At 39.9% G+C, this 27,521-nt stretch overlaps 1 protein-coding gene across 1 annotated transcript in view; it reads left to right on the forward strand.

Annotated features, from left to right (window-relative positions):
• The window catches only part of LOC139584163 (mucin-5AC-like), a 37,224-nt gene extending 10,665 nt beyond the window's left edge, over nucleotides 1-26,559 (forward strand). The window contains exons 4-25 of the mRNA XM_071415704.1: nucleotides 507-624; nucleotides 715-853; nucleotides 3,567-3,674; nucleotides 5,579-5,648; nucleotides 5,909-6,046; nucleotides 6,324-6,488; nucleotides 8,049-8,143; nucleotides 8,350-8,476; nucleotides 8,953-9,056; nucleotides 9,443-9,594; nucleotides 9,945-9,994; nucleotides 10,114-10,214; nucleotides 11,951-12,102; nucleotides 12,203-12,341; nucleotides 12,503-12,610; nucleotides 14,408-14,587; nucleotides 14,726-14,965; nucleotides 21,438-21,594; nucleotides 21,758-21,886; nucleotides 22,237-22,387; nucleotides 24,445-24,488; nucleotides 24,602-26,559. Of these exons, the coding sequence (XP_071271805.1) occupies nucleotides 507-624; nucleotides 715-853; nucleotides 3,567-3,674; nucleotides 5,579-5,648; nucleotides 5,909-6,046; nucleotides 6,324-6,488; nucleotides 8,049-8,143; nucleotides 8,350-8,476; nucleotides 8,953-9,056; nucleotides 9,443-9,594; nucleotides 9,945-9,994; nucleotides 10,114-10,214; nucleotides 11,951-12,102; nucleotides 12,203-12,341; nucleotides 12,503-12,610; nucleotides 14,408-14,587; nucleotides 14,726-14,965; nucleotides 21,438-21,594; nucleotides 21,758-21,886; nucleotides 22,237-22,387; nucleotides 24,445-24,488; nucleotides 24,602-26,544 (4,610 nt within the window). The 3' untranslated portion in view covers nucleotides 26,545-26,559. The remainder of the gene's footprint in view (nucleotides 1-506; nucleotides 625-714; nucleotides 854-3,566; nucleotides 3,675-5,578; nucleotides 5,649-5,908; nucleotides 6,047-6,323; nucleotides 6,489-8,048; nucleotides 8,144-8,349; nucleotides 8,477-8,952; nucleotides 9,057-9,442; nucleotides 9,595-9,944; nucleotides 9,995-10,113; nucleotides 10,215-11,950; nucleotides 12,103-12,202; nucleotides 12,342-12,502; nucleotides 12,611-14,407; nucleotides 14,588-14,725; nucleotides 14,966-21,437; nucleotides 21,595-21,757; nucleotides 21,887-22,236; nucleotides 22,388-24,444; nucleotides 24,489-24,601) is intronic.
• The last annotated feature ends 962 nt before the right edge of the window (nucleotides 26,560-27,521 follow it).

The following is a 27,521-nucleotide window of genomic DNA, read 5'->3' on the forward strand; positions in this document are numbered from 1 at the left end:
ACTAAATGTATTGTATTGAATGTAATTCATGGGATCAGCTGACTAAATGTAATGTATTGAATGTAACTCATGGGATCAGCTGACTGAATGTAATGAATGTTATTATGGAACCAGGTGACTAAATGTAATGTATTGAATGTAATTCATGGGATCAGCTGACTGAATGTAATGAATTGAATGTAGTTCATGGGATCAGGTGACTAAATGTAATGTATTGAATGTAATTCATGGGATCAGCTGACTGAATGTAATGTATTGAATGTAATTCATGGGATCAGGTGACTGAATGTAATGTATTGAATGTAATTCATGGGATCAGCTGACTGAATGTAATGTATTGAATGTAATTCTTGGGATCAGCTGACTGAATGTAATGTATTGAATGTAATTCATGGGATCAGCTGACTGAATGTAATGTATTGAATGTAATTCATTGGATCAGCTGACTAAATGTATTGTATTGAATGTAATTCATGGGATCAGCTGGCTAAATGTCTTTCTCATAGGAACCGTGTTTGATGACATCACTCAGACTGGCTGTGTAGCTGTGAACCAATGCTCTTGTCTCCACAACGGACAATCTTACCAGCCTGGACAATCATTCTCAAGAACATGCCATAAATGGTAAGAGCTGCATTGCGTTTATATACACTGAATTATTGTGTGTGTTGAGCCGGATGTGTTGAGGCTAAACTGACTGTCTCTCTCCGTTAGTACCTGTATCCAAGGCCAGTGGAGTTGTATGGATCTAGATTGCCCAGCTACCTGCTCCATAGTGGGAGGTTCCCACATCACCACTTACGATGGGAAAGCCTACACCTTCCATGGAGACTGCTCATATGTCCTGTCCAAGGTAGGGATCTAACCTACTGTATGGACACTGCTCATATGTCCTGTCCAAGGTAGGGATCTAACCTACTGTATGGAGACTGCTCATATGTCCTGTCCAAGGTAGGGATCTAACCTACTGTATGGAGACTGCTCATATGTCCTGTCCAAGGTAGGGATCTAACCTACTGTCTGGAGACTGCTCATATGTCCTGTCCAAGGTAGGGATCTAACCTACTGTATGGAGACTGCTCATATGTCCTGTCCAAGGTAGGGATCTAACCTACTGTATGGAGACTGCTCATATATCCTGTCCAAGGTAGGGATCTAACCTACTGTATGGAGACTGCTCATATGTCCTGTCCAAGGTAGGGATCTAACCTACTGTCTGGAGACTGCTCATATGTCCTGTCCAAGGTAGGGATCTAACCTACTGTATGGAGACTGCTCATATGTCCTGTCCAAGGTAGGGATCTAACCTACTGTATGGAGACTGCTCATATGTCCTGTCCAAGGTAGGGATCTAACCTACTGTATGGAGACTGCTCATATGTCCTGTCCAAGGTAGGGATCTAACCTACTGTATGGAGACTGCTCATATATCCTGTCCAAGGTAGGGATCTAACCTACTGTATGGAGACTGCTCATATGTCCTGTCCAAGGTAGGGATCTAACCTACTGTATGGAGTGATATTAGTGCCAACAGAAATATTGAATAAAAATGTGATTTCTTCATACAAATTCAAAGTGATTCAATTCAGATTCCGTGTCATTTGGCACTAATATGACTCCATGCTGACGCATACTGTATGTTTAGTAGATTTAACTCCTAACTCGCTAGCGAACATGTACTGGCCCACGAACGGGCCACATCCGGCATAGATTGCGGCTGACAGCTGGCAGCCACTTGCATTGGAGGTGCTTATACATACCATTGGTATCACTATCCATATTAATCTCATAAATACTTTTCAATCAAGTTGAACCATAATATATAGTGCCTTCAGAAGGTATTCACACCCCTTCAATTTTTCCACATGTTGTTGTGTAACAGCCTGAAATGAAAGTGTATTAAATAGCGGGGTTTTTTTGTGGGGGGAGGGGGGGGGGTCACTGGCCTACACACAACATCAGACATTGATGGCAAGAGCAGACATTGAATATCCCTTTAAGCATGGTGAAGTTATTAATTACACTTTGGATGGTGTACACCCAGTCACTACAAAGATACAGGCGTCCTTCCTAACTCAGTTGCCGGAGAGGAAGGAAACCACTCAGGGATTTTACCATGAAGCCAATGGTTACTTTGAAACAGTTACAGAGTTTAATGGCTGTGAAAGGAGTAAAACTAAGGATGAATCAACAACATTGTAGTTACTCCACAATACTAACCTAATTGACAAGTGAAAAGAAGGAATCCTGTACAGAATAAAAACATTCCAAAACATGCATCCTGTTTGCAACAAGGCACTAAAGTAATACTGCAAAGATAGTGGCAAACTAATTACTAATTCATATTTTCAAGCATAGTGGTGACTGTACCATGTTATGGCTGCATCATGTTATGGGTATGCTTGTAACCGTTAAGGACTGGAAAGTTTTTCAGTATAAAAGATAAATGGAATGGAGTTAAGCACAAGAACAATCCTAGAGGAAAACCTAGTTCAGTCTGCTTTCCATCAGACACTGGGAGACAAATTCACCATTCAGCTGGATGATAACCTAAAACACAAGGCCAAATATACACTGGAGTTGCTTCCCAAGATGACATTGAATGTGGCCGAGTTACAGGTTTGACTTAAATCGGTTTTAAAATCTATGGCAAGACTTGAAAATGGCTGTCTATCAATGATCAACATCCAACTTGACAGAGCTCGAAGAATGTAAGAAAATAAATAATTGCAAATATTGTACAATCCAGGTGTGCAAAGCTCTTAGCAACTTACCCAGAAGCACTCACAGCTGTAATCGCTGCCAAAGGTGATTCTAACATGTATTGACTCAGAGGTGTGAATACTAATGTGAATAAGATATTTCTGTATTTCATTTTCAATAAATTATCAAACGTTTCTAAAAACATGTTTTCAGGTTGTCATTATTGGGTGAAAAACAATATTTAATCCATTTAAAATGCAGGCTGTAACACAACAACATGTGCAATAAGTCAAGGGGTGTGAATACTTCCTGAAGGAACTGTAGTTCCCTGGAACCGAAAGTAGGCAAATAGTAAGTAGTGTGTTACAAAATATGTGTTCCCTTAATACTGTCATACCTTAACTTTACTATCATCCCTTAACTTTACTGTCATACCTTAACCTTACTGTCATACCTTAACTTTACTGTCATACCTTAACTTTACTGTCATACCTTAACTTTACTGTCATACCTTAACTTTACTGTCATACCTTAACTTTACTGTCATACCTTGACTTTACTGTCATTCCTTAACTTTACTATCATACCATAACCTTACTGTCATACATTAACTTCACTGCCTTAACTTTACTGCCTTAACTTTACTGTCATTCCTTAACTTTACTGTCATACCTTGACTTTACTGTCATACCTTAACTTTACTGTCATACCTTAACTTTACTGTCATACCTTAACTTTACTGTCATTCCTTAACTTTACTGTCATACCTTAACTTTACTGTCATACCTTAACTTTACTGTCATACCTTGACTTTACTGTCATTCCTTGACTTTACTGTCATACCTTGTACCAATTGTCCCCAGCAAACCAACGAGACTGCTTTCACAGTCCTGGGTGACATAGTGAAATGTGGGAAGACTGACATTGAGACCTGCCTAAGATCTGTAACCCTGGTGACTCCAGAGTCCATGGTAAGTTAACCTTTCTGCAGTGACACACCCACCTGATAGTATCGAATTAAAATACACTGCTCAAAAAAATAAAGGGAACACTTAAACAACACAATGTAACTCCAAGTCAATCACACTTCTGTGAAATCAAACTGTCCACTTAGGAAGCAACACTGATTGACAATACATTTCACATGCTGTTGTGCAAATGGAATAGACAACAGATGGAAATTATAGGCAATTAGCAAGACACCCCCAATAAAGGAGTGGTTCTGCAGGTGGTGACCACAGACCACTTCTCAGTTCCTATGCTTCCTGGCTGATGTTTTGGTCACTTTTGAATGCTGGCGGTGCTTTCACTCTAGTGGTAGCATGAGACGGAGTCTACAACCCACACAAGTGGCTCAGGTAGTGCAGCTCATCCAGGATGGCACATCAATGCGAGCTGTGGCAAGAAGGTTTGGTGTGTCTGTCAGCGTAGTGTCCAGAGCATGGAGGCGCTACCAGGAGACAGGCCAGTACATCAGGAGACGTGGAGGAGGCCGTAGGAGGGCAACAACCCAGCAGCAGGACCGCTACCTCCGCCTTTGTGCAAGGAGGAGCACTGCCAGAGCCCTGCAAAATGACCTCCAGCAGGCCACAAATGTGCATGTGTCTGCTCAAACGGTCAGAAACAGACTCAATGAGGGTGGTATGAGGGCCCGACGTCCACAGGTGGGGGTTGTGCTTACAGCCCAACACCGTGCAGGAAGTTTGGCATTTGCCAGAGAACACCAAGATTGGCAAATTTGCCACTGGCGCCCTGTGCTCTTCACAATTGAAAGCAGGTTCACACTGAGCACATGTGACAGTCTGGAGACGCCGTAGAGAACGTTCTGCTGCTTGCAACATCCTCCAGCATGACCGGTTTGGCGGTGGGTCAGTCATGGTGTGGGGTGGCATTTCTTTGGGGGGCCCTACATGGGCTCGCCAGAGGTAGCCTGACTGCCATTAGGTACCGAGATGAGATCCTCAGACCCCTTGTGAGACCATATGCTGGTGCGGTTGGCCCTGGGTTCCTCCTAATGCAAGACAATGCTAGACCTCATGTGGCTGGAGTGTGTCAGCAGTTCCTGCAAGAGGAAGGCATTGATGCTATGGACTGGCCCGCCCGTTCCCCAGACCTGAATCCAATTGAGCACATCTGGGACATGTCTCGCTCCATCCACCAACGCCACGTTGCACCACAGACTGTCCAGGAGTTGGCGGATACTTTAGTCCAGGTCTGGGAGGAGATCCCTCAGGAGACCATCCGCCACCTCATCAGGAGCATGCCCAGGCGTTGTAGGGAGGTCATACAGGCACGTGGAGGCCACACACACTACTGAGCCTCATTTTGACTTGTTTTAAGGACATTACATCAGTTGGATCAGCCTGTAGTGTGGTTTTCCACTTTAATTTTGAGTGTGACTCCAAATCCAGACCTCCATGGGTTGATAAATTTGATTTCCATTGATAATTTTTGTGTGATTTTGTTGTCAGCACATTCAACTATGTAAAGAAAAAAGTATTTAATAAGAATATTTCATTCATTCAGATCTAGGATGTGTTATTTTAGTGTTCCCTTTATTTTTTTGAGCAGTGTATATCAACATCAAACCATGTTGTGTATGTTCAGGGGAAAAAAGCTCAATGTTGAGGCTTCTGCTGCTGCCAGTGACTCATATCACCACTTCAGGGTTGGAGTAAATTACATTTAAATTCCAGTCAATTCAGGCAGTCCACTGTAATTCCAATTCCAATGCTCTTCATTGTTTTTCAGTGAGGAACACTTGGAATAATTAGGTTAACTTTCTGAATTGACTGGAATTGACTCCAACCCTGTTCCACACTCTTTATCACCAGGGGAGTGTCATTTATTCAAGTTGTAATTTGATCACTTGCAGATGATCGTCATCGAGGCCAGTGGAAGGGTCTATGTCAACAAGATGTTTTCTCAGTTGCCGCTTTTCATGGGTGAGTGACTGATTGATGGCTGCTTGAGAAAAGGGATACAGAAATGTGATATCTGTCTAATTGTTTGTAGTCATTAATCAGTATAAACGTATGTTTGAAACCCTTCCCATGCAGTACGTACTGTACCAGAAGTTGTCTCTTTTCTTCGTCTTTCTCTCCTTGTCTAGCAGCGTGTAACACCATAAGCATCCCACAATGGGGAAGTGGGAGCTAAAAGTTGATGGTAAACCAGATTGTGACCTGATGTATATTTTCCACAGCGGATGTAAGGATCTTTCAACCCTCTACGTTCTACATCGTTGTGCAAACCTCTTATGGGCTCCGTCTAGAGGTGCAGCTAACACCTACAATGCAGGTCTACATCGTAGCTAGCAGTTCACACAAAGACAAAACACAGGGTATGTTTCTCTTTGTTCATTTAATGTCTTTGTGGAAAGATGAGCGTGTTTGGGTCTTTGAAAAGCGCTATATAAATCTCATGCATTATTATTATAAAAGATGATTTGTTATCAAACTATTGTTCATGTAACGTGTGTCACTATACCAGTTGTTTGAGGGGTTCGGTCAAACCTCACCTGAAACAATTATTAGTAAACTAATGATACTTGATGCATTGCATCTTTAGTCAATGTTAGTTCAAACCACCTGTTGTAATGTTTTGTACCTCTTATCCAGGTCTTTGTGGAGACTTTAACAGCGTCCAAGCTGACGACTTCAGAACCATCAATGGACTGGTGGAAGGAACCGCTGTGACGTTCGCAAACACGTGGAAGACCAAAGCAAGCTGTCCTGATGTGGCACAGAGCTTTGAGATCCCATGCAGTCTGAGTGTAGAGAACGGTACTCCTTCAACCTCTTTAACAACACTAACGTGTGTCTAATGCAGCGGTTCTCAAACTTGTGGTCACGACCCCATGTGGGGTCACTTTATATGAAAATGGGGTCACGGGAGAATTTTCAAAATACAAAAAAATATATATACACTCAACAAAATATAAATGCAACATGAAAAGTGTTAGTCCCATGTTTCATGAGCTGAAATAAAAGATCCCAGACATTTTCAATACGCACAAAAAGCTTATTTCTCTCAAATGTTGTGCAGAAATTTGTTTACATCCCTGTTAGTGAGCATTTTGCCTTTGCCAAGATAATCCATCCACTTGACAGGTATGGCAGATCAAGAAGCTGATTGAACTGCATGACAATTACACATGTGCACCTTGTGCTAGGGTAAAAAAGGCCACTCGAAAATATGAGGTTTTGATGGAGCGTACAATTGGCATGCTGACTACAGGAAATTCCACCAGAGCTTGTTGTCAGAGAATTGAATGTTCATTTCTCTACCATAAGCCGCCTCCAACATCATTTTAGAGAATTTGGCAGTACGTCCATCCGTTTATGTCGTTGTGTGGGCGAACGGTTTGCTGATGTCAACGTTGTGAACAGAGTGCTCCATGGTGACTGTGGGGTTATGGTATGGGCAGGAATAAACTACAGACAATGAACACTCTTGCATTTTATCGATGGCAATTTGAATGCACAGAGATACTATGACGAGATCCTCTGGCCTCTTTCTAGAGCTCCAACTTCCAACCTGAAGATCACTGACGTCATGATTTGACATCGTATTTGTCTTGAAAGAACCTTGGTACCTTTCACCAGCTCATGTCTGTGTGAAGCTGGATTCAGTGCTCCTGTCTGCATTAAAACCAAATATCGATCCAGGCTGGATGTGACAGCAGAGATGAGATGCTCACTGTCGACCACGCCCCCTGACTTTGAGAAGCTCTGACGCGACATGCATCAAGCCACACCCATCTCATTAGTGGTGGTGAGATAAGATACATAATGTAAGACTAGTTTGAAATTGACTATCATCATAGCCCCACATTAACAGTATGTGATGGTGAGTTGAGAAGACAATCAGAAATACTGTTCATGTTTTTCAATTGACTGCCATCATAGCCCCAAATAAAAAGGTTAACACTGTCTGTTAATTACATATTTTATTTCACATGGTTGCCGTCGCGAGAATTTTCTAAATGGGGTCGTGGGACAAAAAGTTTGCGAACCCCTGGTCTAATGAAACAATACCCAAACACGCTTCAGCCCAGCTTGAACAAAAAGGGAATCAGTTGCCCGACTGAGGGACTTAATAATATCAAAACTATTCCTTACTAGTAGTAGAAAAAGGATCACTCTGTGCATAGGTCTGAGTTTATTTTCTAACTAACCATTTAAATTGTTTCATTATGTTTCGGCATAGAGAGCCTTTATCAGAGCCTTGGAATACTTCTTGGGGATTACACTGACGTATGTCTACTGAGATGCACAGTAAAGCCTAGATAAAACCTCTTTGTTTATTTGTGAAATGTTGTTAATATCTCATATGTTTTACAGAGAGATATGCCAAGCACTGGTGCTCGATGCTGTCAGATCGTGAAGGAATATTTTCCCAATGCCACACTGAGGTCAACCCAAATTACTACAAGGAAGTAAGTACGAGATTTTAATTTGTCAAATGCTTTTTAATTACAGAGTTATCCCAAAGCTCTAAGAATATATATTTTTTAAACGATAATTTAAGAAGTTCCATATCAAAATTATATAATATAATTTTTTTATTTCTCTCAGGTTTCTTCATTAACACATCTCATAACTGAACGTTCTTCTTCTTCTGTTTCTTCTTCTCTCCCTATAGATCTGCCTATATGACAGCTGTAACTGTGAGAGGAGTGAGGAGTGCATGTGTGCTGCGGTCTCCTCCTACGTCCATGCATGTGCTGCTGCAGGCGTCCTGCTCAGTGGATGGAGAAACATCACCTGTGGTAAGATAAACATCAGAGATACTGAATTTACTGATTAATTAATGAAGGGTTTCCCCTCCTATTTACCCATGGTGTCCAGGGTTTCCCCTCCTATTAACCCACGGTGTCCAGGATTTACCCTCCTATTTACCCACGGTGTTCAGGGTTTACCCTCCTATTAACCCACGGTGTCCAGGGTTTCCCCTCCTATTAACCCACGGTGTCCAGGTTTTACCCTCCTATTAACCCACAGTGTCCAGGGTTTACCCTCCTATTAACCCACGGTGTCCAGGGTTTCCCCTCCTATTTACCCACTGTGTTCAGGATTTACCCTCTTATTTACCCACGGTGTCCAGGATTTACCCTCCTATTAACCCACGGTGTTCAAGATTTACCCTCTTATTTACCCACAGTGTTCAGGATTTACCCCCTTATTTAAAAACAAAATTCCCCCAAACATGTAATTAACTGTTGAATCACCACCCTGTTTTCCACAGGGAAGTACTCCTCTAGCTGCCCTGACACGATGGTCTATGACTACACCATGACCAGCTGTGACCGCACCTGTCGCTCACTGAGCCAGACAGACTTTACCTGCCAGGTACATTTACATGGACATCTCATTTCTATTATATTTGTTTGCTATTATTATTAATATTATTCATTTGATTAATGTCTTGTTGTTGTGTATGTTGTTGTTGTGTGTGTTGTTGTTGTGTATGTTGTTGTTGTTGTGTATCTTCTTGTTGTTGTTGTCTTGTTGTTGTGGATGTTGTTGTTGTTGTGGATGTTGTTGTTGTTGTGTATCTTCTTGTTGTTGTCTTGTTGTTGTGGATGTTGTTGTTGTTGTGGATGTTGTTGCTGTCTTGTTGTTGCTGTTTTGTTGTTGTTGTGTATCTTCTTGTTGTTGTGGATGTTGTTGTTGTTGCAAATATGCCCAAAGTAATTTCCCTTCAAGGATAAAACACTTTTAATTTCATTGAACAGTCAGACCATGTGTCTGTGGACGGCTGTGGCTGTGCCGAGGGAACCTACCTGAACGACCAGGGAGAGTGTGTCCCTGCCTCACGCTGCTCCTGCTACCATGGAGGCACAGTAGTACCCTCTGGAGAGGTCACCAGGATCTATGGGGCTACTTGGTGAGGACTTGGTTGGCGTGTGAAAGAAAATCTCTGACAATCTGATGGTCTTTGTGGTCCCGTCTTTGGGGTCCCGTGTGGCTCAGTTGGTAGAGCATGGCGCTTGCAACGCCAGGGTTGTGGGTTCATTCCCCACGGGGGGACCAGGATGAATATGTATGAACTTTCCAATTTGTAAGTCGCTCTGGATAAGAGCGTCTGCTAAATGACTTAAATGTAAATGTCTTTTCTGTTGTGGCTCTACTAAAATATTTAGAAATGGACGGTCTTCTTCTGAAGTCTTGGTTTACTTCAAGAGGCATGTTAAACCATGTTTAACCCCTCCTCTTGTACCCCTCTTAACCACCCAGCTCATGCAGACAAGGGAAATTAAGCTGTGCTGGAGAACCAACACAATTATGTGAGTACTCTGAAATTCAGAACACATCTTTATATGACAAATACAGCATATCACGTCACAACCAAGACTCTGTACTTTAGTCCCTACTAACCTATAAAACCTACTTTTGTTCCCTACAGCCTGTGAAGAACCAATGGGTTTCTTCAACTGTTCTAGTGCAGGGCCCGGAGCCAAGGGCTCAGAGTGCCAGAAGAGCTGTCAAACACTGGACAGTCACTGTGTAAGTCTACAATGGGAATGTCTTACAACACGTTAATAAAAACATGTCTTACAACACGTTAATAAAAACATTTCTTACAACACGTTAATAAAAACACGCCTTACAACACGTTAATAAAAACATGCCTTACAACACGTTAATAAATACATGCCTTACAACACGTTAATAAAACCATGCCTTACAACACGTTAATAAAACCATGCCTTACAACACGTTAATAAAACCATGCCTTACAACACGTTAATAAATACATGCCTTACAACACGTTAATAAAAACATGCCTTACAACACGTTAATAAATACATGCCTTACAACACGTTAATAAAAACATGCCTTACAACACGTTAATAAAAACATGCCTTACAACACGTTAATAAAAACATGCCTTACAACACGTTAATAAAAACATGCCTTACAACACGTTAATAAAAACATGCCTTACAACACGTTAATAAAAACATGCCTTACAACACGTTAATAAAAACATGCCTTATAACACGTTAATAAAAACATGCCTTACAACACGTTAATAAAAACATGCCTTACAACACGTTAATAAAAACATGCCTTACAACACGTTAATAAAAACATGCCTTACAACACGTTAATAAAAACATGCCTTACAACACGTTAATAAAAACATGCCTTACAACACGTTAATAAAAACATGCCTTACAACACGTTAATAAAAACATGCCTTACAACACGTTAATAAAAACATGCTTTACAGCACGTTAATAAAAACATGCCTTACAACACGTTAACAAAAACACGCCTTAAAACACGTTAATAAAAACACGCCTTACAACACGTTAATAAAAACCCGTCTTACAACACGTTAACAAGAATACGCCTTACATCACGTTAATAAAAACACGCCTTACAACACGTTAATAAAAACACGCCTTACAACACGTTAATAAAAACACGCCTTACAACACGTTAATAAAATCACACCTTACAACACGTTAATAAAAACACACCTTACAACACGTTAATACATACACGCCTTACAACACGTTAATAAAAACATGCCTTACAACACGTTAATAAAAACACGCCTTACAACACGTTAATAAAAACACGCCTTACAACACGTTAATAAAAACATGCCTTACAACACGTTAATAAAAACATGCCTTACAACACGTTAATAAAAACATGCCTTACAACACGTTAATAAAAACACGCCTTACAACACGTTAATAAAAACACGCCTTAAAACACGTTAATAAAAACATGCCTTACAACACGTTAATAAAAACATGCCTTACAACACGTTAATAAAAACATGCCTTACAACACGTTAATAAAAACATGCCTTACAACACGTTAATAAAAACACGTCTTACAACACGTTAATAAAAACATATATTGCAACACGTTTTAATAAAAACATACAAGGACAATGTTATGTTAACAGTGTTAGATTGATCAAATTATTTATTACCTTGGACATAGCTAGGCCCAGGATCCAAACGATATCCTCTGATGAGATTGACTTTTTAGAGGGTTTCTGTTTGAGCAGACATCTGTAACGTTTACAGAGAACCTGATCTACATGAACATCAAGGAGATCATATTTAAAAGTCATCATTGTGTCTTTTCAAACACTTGATCAATTGATCCATTTGACAAATAATGTCCACATCTTATACCCTGGATGGTGGAGGGACATACAGGAACATAATGTCCAACTTAAATTCATGTCAGTCCTATTTCATTGTGTGTTATAGATCAGTGCAGAGTGTGTGTCAGGCTGTGTATGTCCTGATGGTCTGCTGTCTGATGGAAACGGAGGATGCGTCAAGGAAGACCTATGTCCCTGTTCTCACAATGGAGTCTACTATCAACCTGGACATGTGCTCAAAGTAGACTGCAATACCTGGTAAAGTCAACTTCTACCCCTCTTCTTCTTCATCTTCTTTGGATTTTTCAAATGTTTCCTTCTAAAATCTCCCCATGTGATTATGTTTGCATCATTGTAGCACTTGCGAAGGCAGAAAATGGCAGTGTACCAATACGCAGTGTGATGGGATGTGTGCCATATATGGAGAGGGGCATTTCATCACTTTTGACGAGGAAAGGTTCACTTTCAATGGAAATTGTGAATACACTCTTACTCAGGTAGGGCAATAATAATTTGTATTTATGATTTGATTTGTATTTTTATTAAAACCCCTACTTTATGTATGATGCACATATTTTCTAATTATGATTAAGTTGACGTAATAATAATAACTAGGAGGCAAAGGTTTTCTGATGGTGTATTTGAATACATCCTGCAGGACTACTGCAGCAACAATCCAAACGGAACCTTCAGAGTGATCTCAGAGAACATTCCCTGTGGAACCACTGGCACCACCTGTTCCAAGGCCATCAAGCTCTTCTTGGGGGTAGGAACTACTGTTCATAAACGGCTTCATACATGCATTAAAGGTACAATAGACAAGTCTGGACATTTCACTCAATGTCGACACCGGTGGCTGTGAGTGGAATTGCATGCTGACCTCTGGATGCACTGATCTCGTCCCTCCATGCGTTTTGTTAGCACGCTAGATTGACAGGGCTCTCTGACGGAGTGTCTGCTTACACGGAAACCAAACCGACTGCGCGCGTGCGCCATCGTGCGCCATCGTGCATAAATGTATTTTGACTCCCCACACCATACGCGATCGCGACACACAGGTTAAAATATCAAAACAAACTCTGAATCAATTACATTAATTTGGGGACAGGTCGAAAAGCATTAAACATGTATGGTAATTTAGCTAGTTAGCTTGCACCTGCTAACGTTAGTCAACGTTAATTTGTCCTATTTAGCTAGCTTGCTGTTGCTAGCTAATTTGTCCTGGGATATAAACATTGAGTTGTTATTTTACCTGAAATGCACAAGGACCTCTACTCCGACAATTAATCCACACATAAAACGGAATCGTTTCTAGTCATCTCTCCTCCTTCCAGGCTTTTTCATCGTTTAACTTCGCATCTAAAGTTTCATTGTAGTACCACGACTCATGCATTAAAGGTACAATAGACAAGTCTGGACATTTGACAGTAGAATTTCAAATCGACATGTAGTTTATGTGTACAAACTTGATAGCGTAAAACCCAATACCACCACAGTGTAAAACCCAACACCACCACAGTGTAATCCTGGTTAGTGTAAAACCCAGCACCACCACAGTGTAACCCTGGATAGTGTAAAACCCAGCTCCATCACAGTGTAACCCTGGATAGTGTAAAACCCAGCACCACCACAGTGTAAACCTGGATAGTGTAAAACCCAGCACCACCACAGTGTAACACTGGATAGTGTAAAACCCAGCACCACCACAGTGTAAACCTGGAAAGTGTAAAACCCAGCACCACCACAGTGTAACCCTGGATAGTGTAAAACCCAGCACCACCACAGTGTAACACTGGATAGTGTAAAACCCAGCACCACCACAGTGTAACACTGGATAGTGTAAAACCCAGCACCACCACAGTGTAACCCTGGATAGTGTAAAACCCAGCACCACCACAGTGTAAAACCCAGCACCACCACAGTGTAACACTGGATAGTGTAAAACCCAGCACCACCACAGTGTAACCCTGGATAGTGTAAAACCCAGCACCACCACAGTGTAAAACCCAGCACCACCACAGTATAAAACCCAGCACCACCACAGTGTAAAACCCAGCACCACCACAGTGTAACCCTGGATAGTGTAAAACCCAGCACCACCACAGTATAAAACCCAGCACCACCACAGTGTAAAACCCAGCATCACCACAGTGTAACCCTGGATAGTGTAAATCCCAGCACCACCACAGTGTAAAACCCAGCACCACCACAGTGTAATACCCAGCACCACCACAGTGTAATACCCAGCACCACCACAGTGTAAAACCCAGCACCACCACAATGTAAAACCCAGCACCACCACAGTGTAAAACCCAGCATCACCACAGTGTAACCCTGGATAGTGTAAATCCCAGCACCACCACAGTGTAAAACCCAGCACCACCACAGTGTAATACCCAGCACCACCACAGTGTAAAACCCAGCACCACCACAGTGTAATACCCAGCACCACCACAGTGTAAAACCCAGCACCACCACAATGTAAAACCCAGCACCACCACAGTGTAAAAGCTGTCTACTAGTATTACATTATCAATGAACACTTTCTGTTTCTGTCTTTCAGAGCAATGAAATCATACTAGCAGATGAATCTGTAAAAGTGATCAAACAAGAGAAGGGGGTTGACATGCCATACCAGGTCCACTCTATCGGTATCTATGTTGTTGTTGAGGCTGAAAATGGCCTGATCCTCATGTGGGATAAGAAGAATAGCCTGTTCATCAAACTCAGCTCTACCTTCCAGGTGAGTGACTAGAATAGGTCATTTTGAACCAGTGATTGCACTGTATCTTTGTTTAGCAGTTGCATTGGCATACCATTTTTATAAATGTTTTATTAGCTACTTCAAGTTATTATTATTATTTTTTTTTAATCCTTCCAGGGCCAAGTGTGTGGTCTGTGTGGAAACTACGACGGTAATGGAAAGAACGACTTCACGTCCAGAAACCAGGAAGTGGTTGTTGAAGCTCTGGAGTTTGGGAACAGCTGGAAAGTGTCACCCAGTTGCCCCAACGCTGATGTCATAGAAAACCCATGCACTTTAAGATCCTACAGGAAGTCGTGGTCTCAGAAACGCTGCAGCATCATCACCAGTCACGTTTTCTCAGCCTGCCACTCACAGGTACAGTACACAGCAGATACTAGTCAATATAGATTCAATACTTTATTGCCATACCAACCAAAGTTGTTAGGAAGTTGACGTAGTGCAGATGATATAAACAAAGATAAAAAGACACACATATACGGTAAGTACATTCATTTGCATAACCTATACATTCAATAGACAGTACAGCAGATACATGCAGTCAGGGCAGGCAGGTTAAAACAAGCTGTATGTACAGATGCTATGACTTGTGTATCTTGGCTACATTGGTATTTACATTTGGTGAAATTGTAATTTTCTGTTAACTTTTACTTGGTACTCATCCCGGATCCGGGAGCACCCTCATCAGTAAAAAAGCTGACTAGCATAGCCTAGCATAGCGCCACAAGTAAATACTAGCATCTAAATATCATGAAATCACAAGTCCAAGACACCAGATGAAAGATACACATCTTGTGAATCCAGCCATCATTTCTGATTTTTAAAATATTTTACAGGGAAGACACAATATGTATTTCTATTAGCTAACCACGATAGAAAAAGACTCAACTTTTTTCTCTCCACCATTTTCTTACTGCATAGGTAGCGTTCACAAATTCGACCAAATAAAGATATAAATAGTCACTAACCAAGAAAAAACTTTATTGTATAGCATATGTTTTGTTCGAAAAATTTGCATATTTCAGGTATAAATCACAGTTCTACATTGCAGCTGCAATCTGAAATAGCGTCGATGTAGCCAGAATAATTACAGAGACCAACGTCAAATACCTAAATACGCATCATAAAACATTTCTGAAAAATACACAGCGTACAGCAAATGAAAGACTAACATCTTGTGAATCCAGCCAATATTTCTGATTTTTTAAGTGTTTTACAGCGAAAACACAATATAGCATTATATTAGCTTACCACAATAGCCAGAAACACAAGCAATTTACCAGCAGCAAAGGTTAGCGATCGTAACAATCCAGCAATTGATATATAATTTTTGACTAACCTTGATAAACTTCATCAGATGACAGTCCTGTAACATCATATTACACAATGCATATAGGTTTTGTTCGAAAATGTGCATATTTAGCAGCACAAATCGGGGTTATACAATGTGATCAGTAGCAACATTTCAGGCATTCTGGCCGGCGCCATCTTGGCGAGGCACCTAATCTAATCGATAACTAATCGTAAACTTGACTAAAAAATACAGGTTGGACAGCAAATGAAAGATGCATTAGTTATTAATGCAACCGCTGTGTTAGATTTTTAAAATTAACGTTACTAGACATACAGTGTGCGTTACAGCCAGACCAGTGCCGAAATTAATGGCGGACAAATCATTTTACATTTTTCCACAGAAATACGAATTAACATCATAAATAGCTCTTACTTTTGGATGAGCTTCCATCAGAATCTTGGGCAAGTTGTCCTTTGTCCAAAAGAATCGTTGCTCGGTTGTAGAACGTCCTCTTCAACTTTGGAAATAGCAGCAAACATTAGCTATGTGGCGCAGACATGCCCAAATCTTCAAAACGCAATACAAAGGAAATTCCGAAAATCGCAATATACTCACATAAACTGATATAACTCGGTTTAAAATAACTTCGTTATGATGTTTCTAACACCTATATCGAATTAAATCAGAGCAGGATATATCTAAGGCCGATAACTTGAGCTTTTCAGAACGCCATGCTGAGGTCCTGCTTTGCGCCATGACGAAGGTTAAAAAGAGTGCACCCCCCATTCCATGGGCTTTTATATGGTCTCAGATCTGCCTAGAAACTCCATTCCAATTCTCATTGGTTACTGACATCCAGGGGAAGGCGCGTGCAGTTCATGTCGACCCATAGGATACATACAGAGTTTTAAACTGATCCTAGAACAGAGTCTACATTTTCAGATTTTGCAGTACCTGTCAGGAATTTCGCTGCCAAACGAGTTCTGTTTCACTCAGAGAAATAATTCAAACTGTTTTAGAAACTAGAAAGTGTTTTCTATCCAATAGTAATAATAATATGCATATTGTACGAGTAAGAATTGAGTACGAGGCAGTTTAATTTGGGAACGATAAATGACAAAGTTGAAACAGCACCCCCTATATTGAGAAAAGGTTTTAAAAGTCTAAGCCGTTGGGGGGGGGGGGGGGGGGGGTTACATATGGAATTGTTTTAAGAATGTCATACAATTTAGATCATTTTGAATTTTAGGACCCCTTTATGTTTCAAAAATATATATATAGAAAGAAAACATTTCAAATATTGAATTTGGCCTTTACTACTACAGGCCATAACTACTTCATCACCATCCCGGATCCGGGAGTATCCTCATCAGTAAAAAAGCTGACTAGCATAGCGCCACAAGTAAATACTAGCATATAAATATCATGAAATCACAAGTCCAAGACACCAAATGAAAGATACACATCTTGTGAATCCAGCCATCATTTCCGATTTTTAAAATGTTTTACAGCGAAAACACAATATGTATTTCTATTAGCTAACCACAATAGCAAAAGAATCAACCGTATATTTTCACAATTTTCTTACCGCATAGGTAGCTATCACAAAACCGACCAAATAGAGATATAATTAGTCACTAACCAAGAAACAACTTCATCAGATGACAGTCTTATAACATGTTATACAATAAATCTATGTTTTGTTCGAAAATGTGCATATTTGAGGTATAAATCATAGTTTTACATTGCAGCTACCATAAAAAATATCACCAAAGCAGCCAGAATAATTACAGAGAGCAACGTGAAATACCTAAATACTCATCATAAAACATTTATGAAAAATACATGGTGTACAGCAAATGAAAGATAAACATGTTGTGAATCCAGCCAATATTTCAGATTTTTTAAGTGTTTTACAGCGAAAACACAATATAGCATTATATTAGCTTACCACAATAGTCAAACACACAACCGCATTCATTCACCGCAAAGGTAGCGATCGCAAAAAAACAGCAAAAGATATAAAATTACTCACTAACCTTGACAAACTTCATCAGATGACAGTCCTATAACATCATGTTACACAATACATATATGTTTTGTTCGAAAATGTGCATATTTAGCGGTACAAATCGTGGTTTTACAATGTGAATACGTAGTCAAAATGCACAAAATTCTCCAGAGATATTTTGGACAGTCACCTAATCTAATCAAATAACTCATCATAAACTTTACTAAAAAATACATGTTGTACAGCAAATGAAAGATACACTAGTTCTTAATGCAACCGCTGTGTTAGATTCTTAAAAATAACTTTAGTACGACATACAGCTTACGTTATAGCGAGACAGCGCCCGCAATAAGTGCGGAAAATACGACTAAACATTTTCCACAGAAATACGAAATAACATCATAAATGGTTCCTACTTTTGCTGAGCTTCCATCAGAATCTTGTACAAGGAGTCCTTTGTCCAGAATAATCGTTGTTTGGTTTTAGAATGTCCTCTTCTCCTGTCGAATTAGCAACTATAGCTAGCCAAGTGGCGCAAACGTGCCCAACTTCACATGAAGCAAAGAAAAGAAAATTCCCAAACTCGCAATAAACGTTCAATAAACTGATATAACTCGGTTGAAAAAAACTACTTTATGATGTTATCACATCTATCAAATAAAATCAGAGCCGGAGATATCTAACGTGTATACCGAAAGCTTTTCAGAAGGCAATCTGGGGTTCCTTCTCACACCTTCGAAGACAATGAAATTTCCAGTCATGTCATTCCAAAAGCTCTTGTTTGGCCTCAGATCAAGCTAGACACCCCATTCCACCTCTCACTGCCTGTTGACATCTAGTGGAAGGCGTATGAAGTGCATGTATATCCATAGATTTCAAGCAATTGAATAGGAAAGCCCTGGAACAGAGCCTTGATTTCATATTTTTCACTTCCTGACAGGAAGTTTGCTGCAAAATGAGTTCTGTTTTACTCACAGATATAATTCAAACGGTTTTAGAAACTTGAGAGTGTTTTCTATCCAATAGTAATAATAATATGCATATTGTACGAGCTAGAATAGAGTACGGGGCAGTTTAATTTGGGCACGATTTTTTACAAAGTGAAAATAGCGCCCCCCTATTGACAAGAAGATAACATCACATTCATAAATGGCAAAAAAGACAGTCAAAAATAAATCATTAGGAATAAGATTTTGAAGTGTCTGTCGTATATCTAGGAGATTTAAGAAAGAGGATGATGGCTTCACTGGCAGGCTCTTTGTTATTTTATTTATTATTGTTTATTATCATATTCAGGGTTATCAGCAACAGATTCCAAATGCAAATGCCACACTTGCAATCAACTCTAGACATTTTATCTGCTTACTTGTAAATGAACTAATGAGGGATTAACACACACCTGTCCATGGAACAGCTGAGCAGCCAATTGTCCAATTACTTTTGGTCCCTTAAAAAAGGGAGGGGGGGACCAAATATAGAAAGTGCTGTAATTCCTACACCGTTCACCTGATTTGGATGTAAGTACCCTCAAATGAAAGCTGAAGTCTGCACTTTCAGCTCATATATATTAGTTAATGTCAACTCCAATATGATGTGGTAGACAGTTAAAATAATAACTTGGTCAATGTCCAAATATTTATGGACCTGACTGTAGGTTAACATGTAGCCCATATCAGATTGGCGCATTAACACTGATGTAGGCTCTGAAGTAGCACACAGACGCAATGCTCATTTCCTGTCCTTTACGTTTTGGGGTGGTTGTCACGGTAATGGCAGGTCATGTGCAAAAAACCCACTTTAGAGCAAAAACATTAGATCTGAGCGTCCAGACAGAGATGGCATGGAGAATTGGGTTTGAATCCGGATTGAGATCCACATATGGAAGTGGTATAAATCAGAGCTCAAAAGATCAGATTCCATTTGTTTTTTGTTGTTGCTGTTGACACATTAAGGACAAGATCAACTGGTATCAGATGTGCAAATAATTGGTGAATGATCTGAATTGGACTGCCTGTGTACACGCAGCCAAAGTGGCACTGCGTAAGTACAATAATATGGTTAGGGCTTCAACAAGAGTTAAGGGGCTAGGCTTCCCGGCAGCGGGACACCTGTCGACAACTTCCGGTGAAATTGGAGGGCACGCAATTCAAATAAATAATCATAAATATTATGGATATTAAACATTTAGGTACATACAAGTGTCTTATATCGGTTAAAAGCTTAAAGTCTTGTTCATCTAACTGCACAGTCCGATTTACAATATGCTTTACAGTGAAAGCATGCCATGCGATTGTTTGAGGACGGTGCCCCACATCAAAATATTTTTCAACCAGCACAGGCTTCATAAAATCACAAATATTCACATATTCACATTCACAAATATTCACATATTAAATATTCACTTACTTTTTGAAAATCTTCCTCTGATTTACAATACAAAGGGTCCCAGCTACAACATGCATGGTAGTTTTGTTAGATAAAATCCTTCTTTATATCTCAAAGTCAGTTTAGTTGGCTCCATCGATTTGAGTACATGAAGAGAAAGGAATCCAAAAAGCTACCGCTAAACTTTGTTAAAACAAGTCAAAATACATTTCAATTTAATCCTCAGATACCCTGAAATGTAATTAAACTATAATATTTCATACGGAAAGAAGTATGTTCAATAAAAAAGCCAAATAAGCGTCCTCTTCGTCGCGAGTGCACAGACTGATTTCCAACTGTGACTCCCAGTACAGAAACTCTAAATTCTTCCTAGTTTGGGAAGAAACAAGCCTGAAACCTTGAACAAAGACTGTTGACATCTAGTGGTAAACCATAGGAATTGCAATCTGGGAGCTGGATTTGGATATGACCCGATACGTTCCATTGGAAGAGCATGGGCTCTCAAAAAATATAATTCCGATTTGGTTTTTCTTTGGATTTTCTCCTACCATATCAACTGTGTTATAGTCTCATACATTATTTTAACATTTCTACAAACTTCAAAGTGTTTCATATCCAATGGTACCAATTATATGCATATCCTGGTTTCGGGGCCTGAGTAACAGGCAGTTTACTTTGGGAACGTCAGACAGGAAGTGGAGAAAAATAGACCCTAGCCTGAAGAAGTTTTAATATACAGTACCTCACAGCCTCATGGTCATTAAGGTTAATGCTTCAACAAGAGTTAATTTACCTCACAGCCTCAGGGTCAAACATATGGTGGAATTTATAACAGCCAATAATTCTGTAGCACAAGTCTTGGGCTAACAGGTTTCCTATAAGGTACACAATGACAAGCAGAGTTGCATGATGGTACATGGCAATCTTTCTAATACAATTGGTTTGTCAATAATCATGTGAATGTCCACAAAGTCACCATAAAAGACAACAACAAAAGTAGTACTAAACAGATATCAAAAACATAAAGTCAACCATCCAACCCAATAATAATCATTGTCAATAGTTCATCTGCAGTCTCTTCAACAAGCTGGGCAATGCATTGAATAAATAAATGATGGATTAATACATCTTCCTATAAGGTGGACCCCACGCCATTCCATGATGCCTGTGTGAGGGACTCGTGTGCCTGTGACACTGGGGGAGACTGCGAGTGTTTCTGTACAGCTGTAGCAGCCTACGCCCAGGCCTGTAACGAGGCAGGGGCTTGTATCAAGTGGAGAACACCAGATATCTGCCGTGAGTCATTTGCTTTGAGTGGGACAATTGATTGATGGATAGGTGGGATTGTTTTGCTATCGGGACAAAATACCAATTGATGATTTGTATGTGTAACTGTTCAATCAATCCTCTTTTAGGACCCTGGTTAAGTTAAAATGTGACATGTTTTTAATTTCACCAGCTCTGTTCTGTGATTTCTACAACCCTATTGGTGAGTGTGAGTGGCATTATAATCCGTGTGGATACCCCTGTATGAAGACCTGCAAGAATCCCTCAGGAACATGCTCCAGTCAGATCCCTGCGCTGGAAGGTAACTAATAGCCCTTTTCTTTACCTTGATTTAACTAGGCAGCTAAGAACTAATTCATATTTACAATGATGGCCTAGGAACAGTGGATTAACTGCCTTGTTCAGGGGCAGAACGACAGATGTTTACCTTGTCAGCTCGGGGATTTGATCTTGCAACCTTTCGGTTACTAGTCCAACGCTCTAACCACTAGGCTACGTTGCCGGCCCCTCCCTTGTCCATCTATACTGAAAACTAAATACAAATCTAGAAATATCATATCCATTACAGCTTTGGTGTTAGAAGTAGATACCATGAGGATGATCTAATCTGGGCAGGTGTCCTGGATTAAATTGACTGTTTATATCTTAAAGGTTGCTATCCAAAATGTCCTCCGGCCACGCCTTATTTGGAAGAAAGTACCATGAAGTGTGTCCCTATCGTGGACTGTGGTTGCTACGATGGAAATGGAACTCATTACAACAAGGGAGAGGTTATACCTTCCAAGGAGAACTGTCAGAGTTGGTATGTTTTCAGATCAACATTTTGATATATACATAGATACTGTATTTACATTACATAGGATTTAATATGGTTGGTATAAGCCTTAAGGTAGCCTGTTTTTCTGGTGAGATAAGACAATGTCAATAGTCCACCTACAAAGAGGTTTACCAACCATTTAATTGATTTTGCTTTTCAAAGATTGTGATTTGACCAGTGTATTACTTATTAGGATTTGACCTGTTAATACCTTATTGGGATTTGACCTGTTAATACCTTATTGTGAATATAACATATAACATTGTTTTGTACTTTCAAATCATAACAAATAGTTCTTAACCTGTCTAGCCCCGGGGTTCCGACCCCCCCCACATTCCACTGAAAAGGCAGCGCGCGAAATTCAAAAAATATTTTTTTGAAATATTTAACTTTCACACATTAACAAGTCCAATACAGCAAATGAAAGATAAACATCTTGTGAATCCAGCCAACATGTCCGATTTAAAAATAATGTTTTACAGCGAAAACACCACGTATATTTATGTTAGCTCACCACCAAATACAAAAAAGCACAGACATTTCTTTCACAGCACAGGTAGCTTGCACAAAACCCCCAAATAGAGATAGAATTAGTCACTAACCAAGAAACAACTTCATCAGATGACGGTCTTATAACATGTTATACAATAAATCTATGTTTTGTTCGAAAAATGTGCATATTTCAGGTATAAATCATAGTTTTACATTGCAGCTACAATCACAAATAGCACCGAAGCAGCAAGAATAACTACAGAGAGCAACGTGAAATACCTAAATACTCATCATAAAACATTTATGAAAAATACATGGTGTACAGCAAATGAAAGATAAACATCTTGTGAATCCAGCCAATATTTCAGATTTTTTAAGTGTTTTACAGCGAAAACACAATATAGCATTATATTAGCGTACCACAATAGCCAACCACACAACCGCATTCATTCACCGCAAAGGTAGCGATCGCAAAAAAACATCAAAAGATATACATTTATTCACTAACCTTGACAAACTTCATCAGATGACAGTCCTATAACATCAGGTTATACAATACACTTATGTTTTGTTTGAAAATGTGCATATTTTGAGCTGAAAACCGTGGTTATACATTGTGAAAATGTAGCAACTTTTTCCCAGAATCTCCGGATATATTTCTGACACTCACCTAATATGACCAAATAACTCATCATAAACTTTACTAAAAAATACATGTTGGACAGCAAATGAAAGATACACTAGTTCTTAATGCAATCGCCGTGTTAGATTTTTAAAAATAACTTTACCATAACAAACAGCTTACGTTATAGCGAGACAGCGCCTGCAATAAGGGCGGAAAATAGAACTAAACATTTTCCACAGAAATACGAAATAACATCATAAATGGTTTCTACTTTTGCTGAGCTTCCATCAGAATCTTGTACAAGGGGTCCTTTGTCCAGAACAATCGTTGTTTGGTTTTAGAATGTCCTTTTCTCCTGTCGAATTAGCAACCAAAGCTAGCCAAGTGGCGTGAAGCTGTCCATCATCACCAAACGCAGAGAACGGAAAAAGCCAAAACTCCCGATAAACGTTGAATAATCTGATAAAACTATATTGAAAAAACATACTTTAAGATGATATTATCACATGTATCAAATAAAATCAAAGCCGGAGATATTAGCCATCTATACCGAAAGCTTTTCAGAAGGCAATCCAGGGTTCCTTCCCGCGCCTTGCTGAACAAAGGAAATTTGGGGTCACGTCATTCCAGGAGCTCTCGTTTGACCTCAGATCAAGCTAGACACCCCATTCCACCTCTCACTGCCTGTTGACATCTAGTGGAAGGCGTATGAAGTGCATGTATATCCATAGATTTCAAGCAAATGAATAGGAAGGCCCTGGAATATTGTATACTGCATATTGTACGATCTAGAATAGAGTACGAGGCCGTTTAAATTGGGCACGATTTTTTCCCAAAGTGAAAATAGCGCCCCCCTATCCCAAATAAGTTTTAATATTTTATTCGACTTTGAAAGGTACTGTAACCTCCTTCTTTCTTTTTCAAGTCGTTGCTCATCAACTGAGGCCAGTTGCAGCTATGATGTCCAAGGTAAAGAAAACCACTACAAACTGAAACATTAGCCTACATGATTACCAAGAAGGTAAAATGACAAGATGATTACATGATAATAACTTGTGTTCCCTGTGAAAATCCTATTGCAGCTTGCTATTGTTTATACGACGGCAGAACATACCCGTATGGAGCGACCATATATCACACATCTGACGGTGATGGGACCTGTATTACCGCCATCTGCAAAGAGAACGGAACCATTGTCCGGATTATGAATCCCTGTCCCACCACCCCAACTCCAACAACTACACCAAGTGTTACAACAACACAGATATCCACTCAAGCACCGACCACAACAGTATTTGTTTTCTCAACTCTTACCACTACCCCCACAACAAACCCTACCACTACCCCCACAACAACCCCTACCCCCACAACAACCACTACTTCACCAACAACCACTTCACCCACTACTACTCCACACTGCCTGACCAAGACTGTCTGTGAATGGTCAGACTGGATGAGCAAATACTATCCCTCTGTTGGACCAGAAGGAGGAGATTATGAAACCATAGAAAATATAAGGATATCTGGTATTGATATTTGTAGCCAACCTAAGGAAGTAGAATGCAGAGCCAAAGACAACATCCATGTTCCTTTAGCCGAACTAGGTCAAAATGTTGAATGCAATCCCTCAGTTGGACTGATATGCCGCAACAAGGATCAAGGTATCCCACCAATATGCTACAACTACGAGATCAGAGTCAGATGTTGTGTTGATGTTTGTAGCAATGAGACAACTACCACCTCAGAAAGGCCCACAACAACCATTACAACATCAACAACTACCCCAACAACAACAACAGAAAGTTCAACATCAACAACTACACCAACAACAACAACAACAGAAAGTTCAACAACAACAACTACCCCAACAACAACAACAACAACAGAAAGTTCAACAACAACAACCACCCCCACAACAACCCCTACTTCACCAACAACCACTTCACCCACTACTACTCCACACTGCCTGACCAAGACTGTCTGTGATTGGTCAGACTGGATTGACAATCACTATCCTTCATTTGGACCAGAAGGAGGAGATTATGAAACCATAGAAAATATAAGGAAATCTGGCATTGATATTTGTAGCCAACCTAAGGATGTAGAATGCAGAGCCAAAGACAACATCCATGTTCCTTTAGCCGAACTAGGTCAAAATGTTGAATGCAATCCCTCAGTTGGACTGATATGCCACAACAAGGATCAAGGCACCCCACCAATATGCTACAACTACGAGATCAGAGTCAGATGTTGTGTTGATGTTTGTAGCAATGAGACAACTACCACCTCAGAAAGGCCCACAACAACCAGTACAACATCAACAACTACCCCAACAACTACCACAACAACAACAACAACAACAACAACAACAACAACAGAAAGTCCAACAACCACAACTATGTCAACAACTAAGTCAACAACTCCATCCACAACAACAAAAGTAACAGAGGAGGTTACAACTGGTCCAGAATCAACAGCACCTACTACCACTACCACAACAACAACAACCACCACAGAAAGCCCATCAACCACAACAACAACAACAACAACTAAGACAACAACATATTCTACAAGTGAAACAACAGAGGAAATTACAACTGGAACAAAACCAACAACATCGACAACAACCATTACACCTTCAACAACCCCTTCCACTATCACCACAACAACCCCTTTTTCACCAATACCCACTTTACCCACTACTACTCCACACTGCCTGACCAAGACTGTCTGTGATTGGTCAGACTGGATTAGCAAATACTATCCCTCTGTTGGACCAGAAGGAGGAGATTATGAAACCATAGAAAATATAAGGAAATCTGGCATTGATATTTGTAGCCAACCTAAGGATGTAGAATGCAGAGCCAAAGACAACATCCATGTTCCTTTAGCCGAACTAGGTCAAAATGTTGAATGCAATCCCTCAGTTGGACTGATATGCCACAACAAGGATCAAGGCATCCCACCAATATGCTACAACTACGAGATCAGAGTCAGATGTTGTGTTGATGTTTGTAGCAAATAGACAACTGCCACCTCAGAAAGGCCCAAAACAACCATTACAACATCAACAACTACCCCAACAACAACAACAGAAAGTTCAACATCAACAACTACCCCAACAACAACAACTACCCCAACAACAACAACAACAACAACAACAGAGAAAGTCCAACAATAACAACTACCGCAACAACAACAACAACAGAAAGTCCAACAACCACAACTATGTCAACAACTCCACCCACAACAACAAAGGTAACAGAGGAAGTTACAACTGGGGCCTGTTGCACAAAACTAGGATAAGGGATTAAGCCAGGATATCTTGGTGATCCTGGCTCAATTGATCCGTAATCCGGTTGCACTAAAGATGGATAGGGGGCAGGAGGATATGTTATGGTATAAATTACCATGGAGATTTATTCTGTGGAGCTAGCCTGCTCCAGACCAGGCTAAATTCCAGGATCTATTTAATCTCATCCCTAATGTCAGTCAGCAGTCACCACAAATGGAAACCAATAGTTATTTCACTGCTCACTATACATTGTTATCACATATAACTAGACCCACTGTTATTATTTAAACGTTTGTGATCATTAATTTCAATGATTTTGGATAAAAAATGATTTTTAGATGATGTTGCTATCATTAGATAATTTACAGTTTCCCATAGACTATAAGGCTATATATAAAATGATAGAATATTAGGGCCACAGAGGGGAAAAAAACACAAGTCATAATATTGTAACCAGTTGTTTTAAAGGAGGACAGTTGTTAAAATGACAGATGTGGGGCATTTCGTGAAATTGTAGTTCAGTATGGTTTCATAAACAAAGACATGCTGATGTGCCAGAATATTAAGTATCACATTGTCATAAGTATCAAAACTGTAAAAACAATATGTAGCTTTTCTGCAGAAAGAACCAGCCTCATAAATTTATGACTTTATCCTTTTTCTTCAGTGTGGCCCTAGTACTCTGTCATATAAACAAATACACATTC

This window comes from Salvelinus alpinus, chromosome 9 (assembly GCF_045679555.1).
Source record: "Salvelinus alpinus chromosome 9, SLU_Salpinus.1, whole genome shotgun sequence".
NCBI lineage: Eukaryota > Metazoa > Chordata > Actinopteri > Salmoniformes > Salmonidae > Salvelinus > Salvelinus alpinus.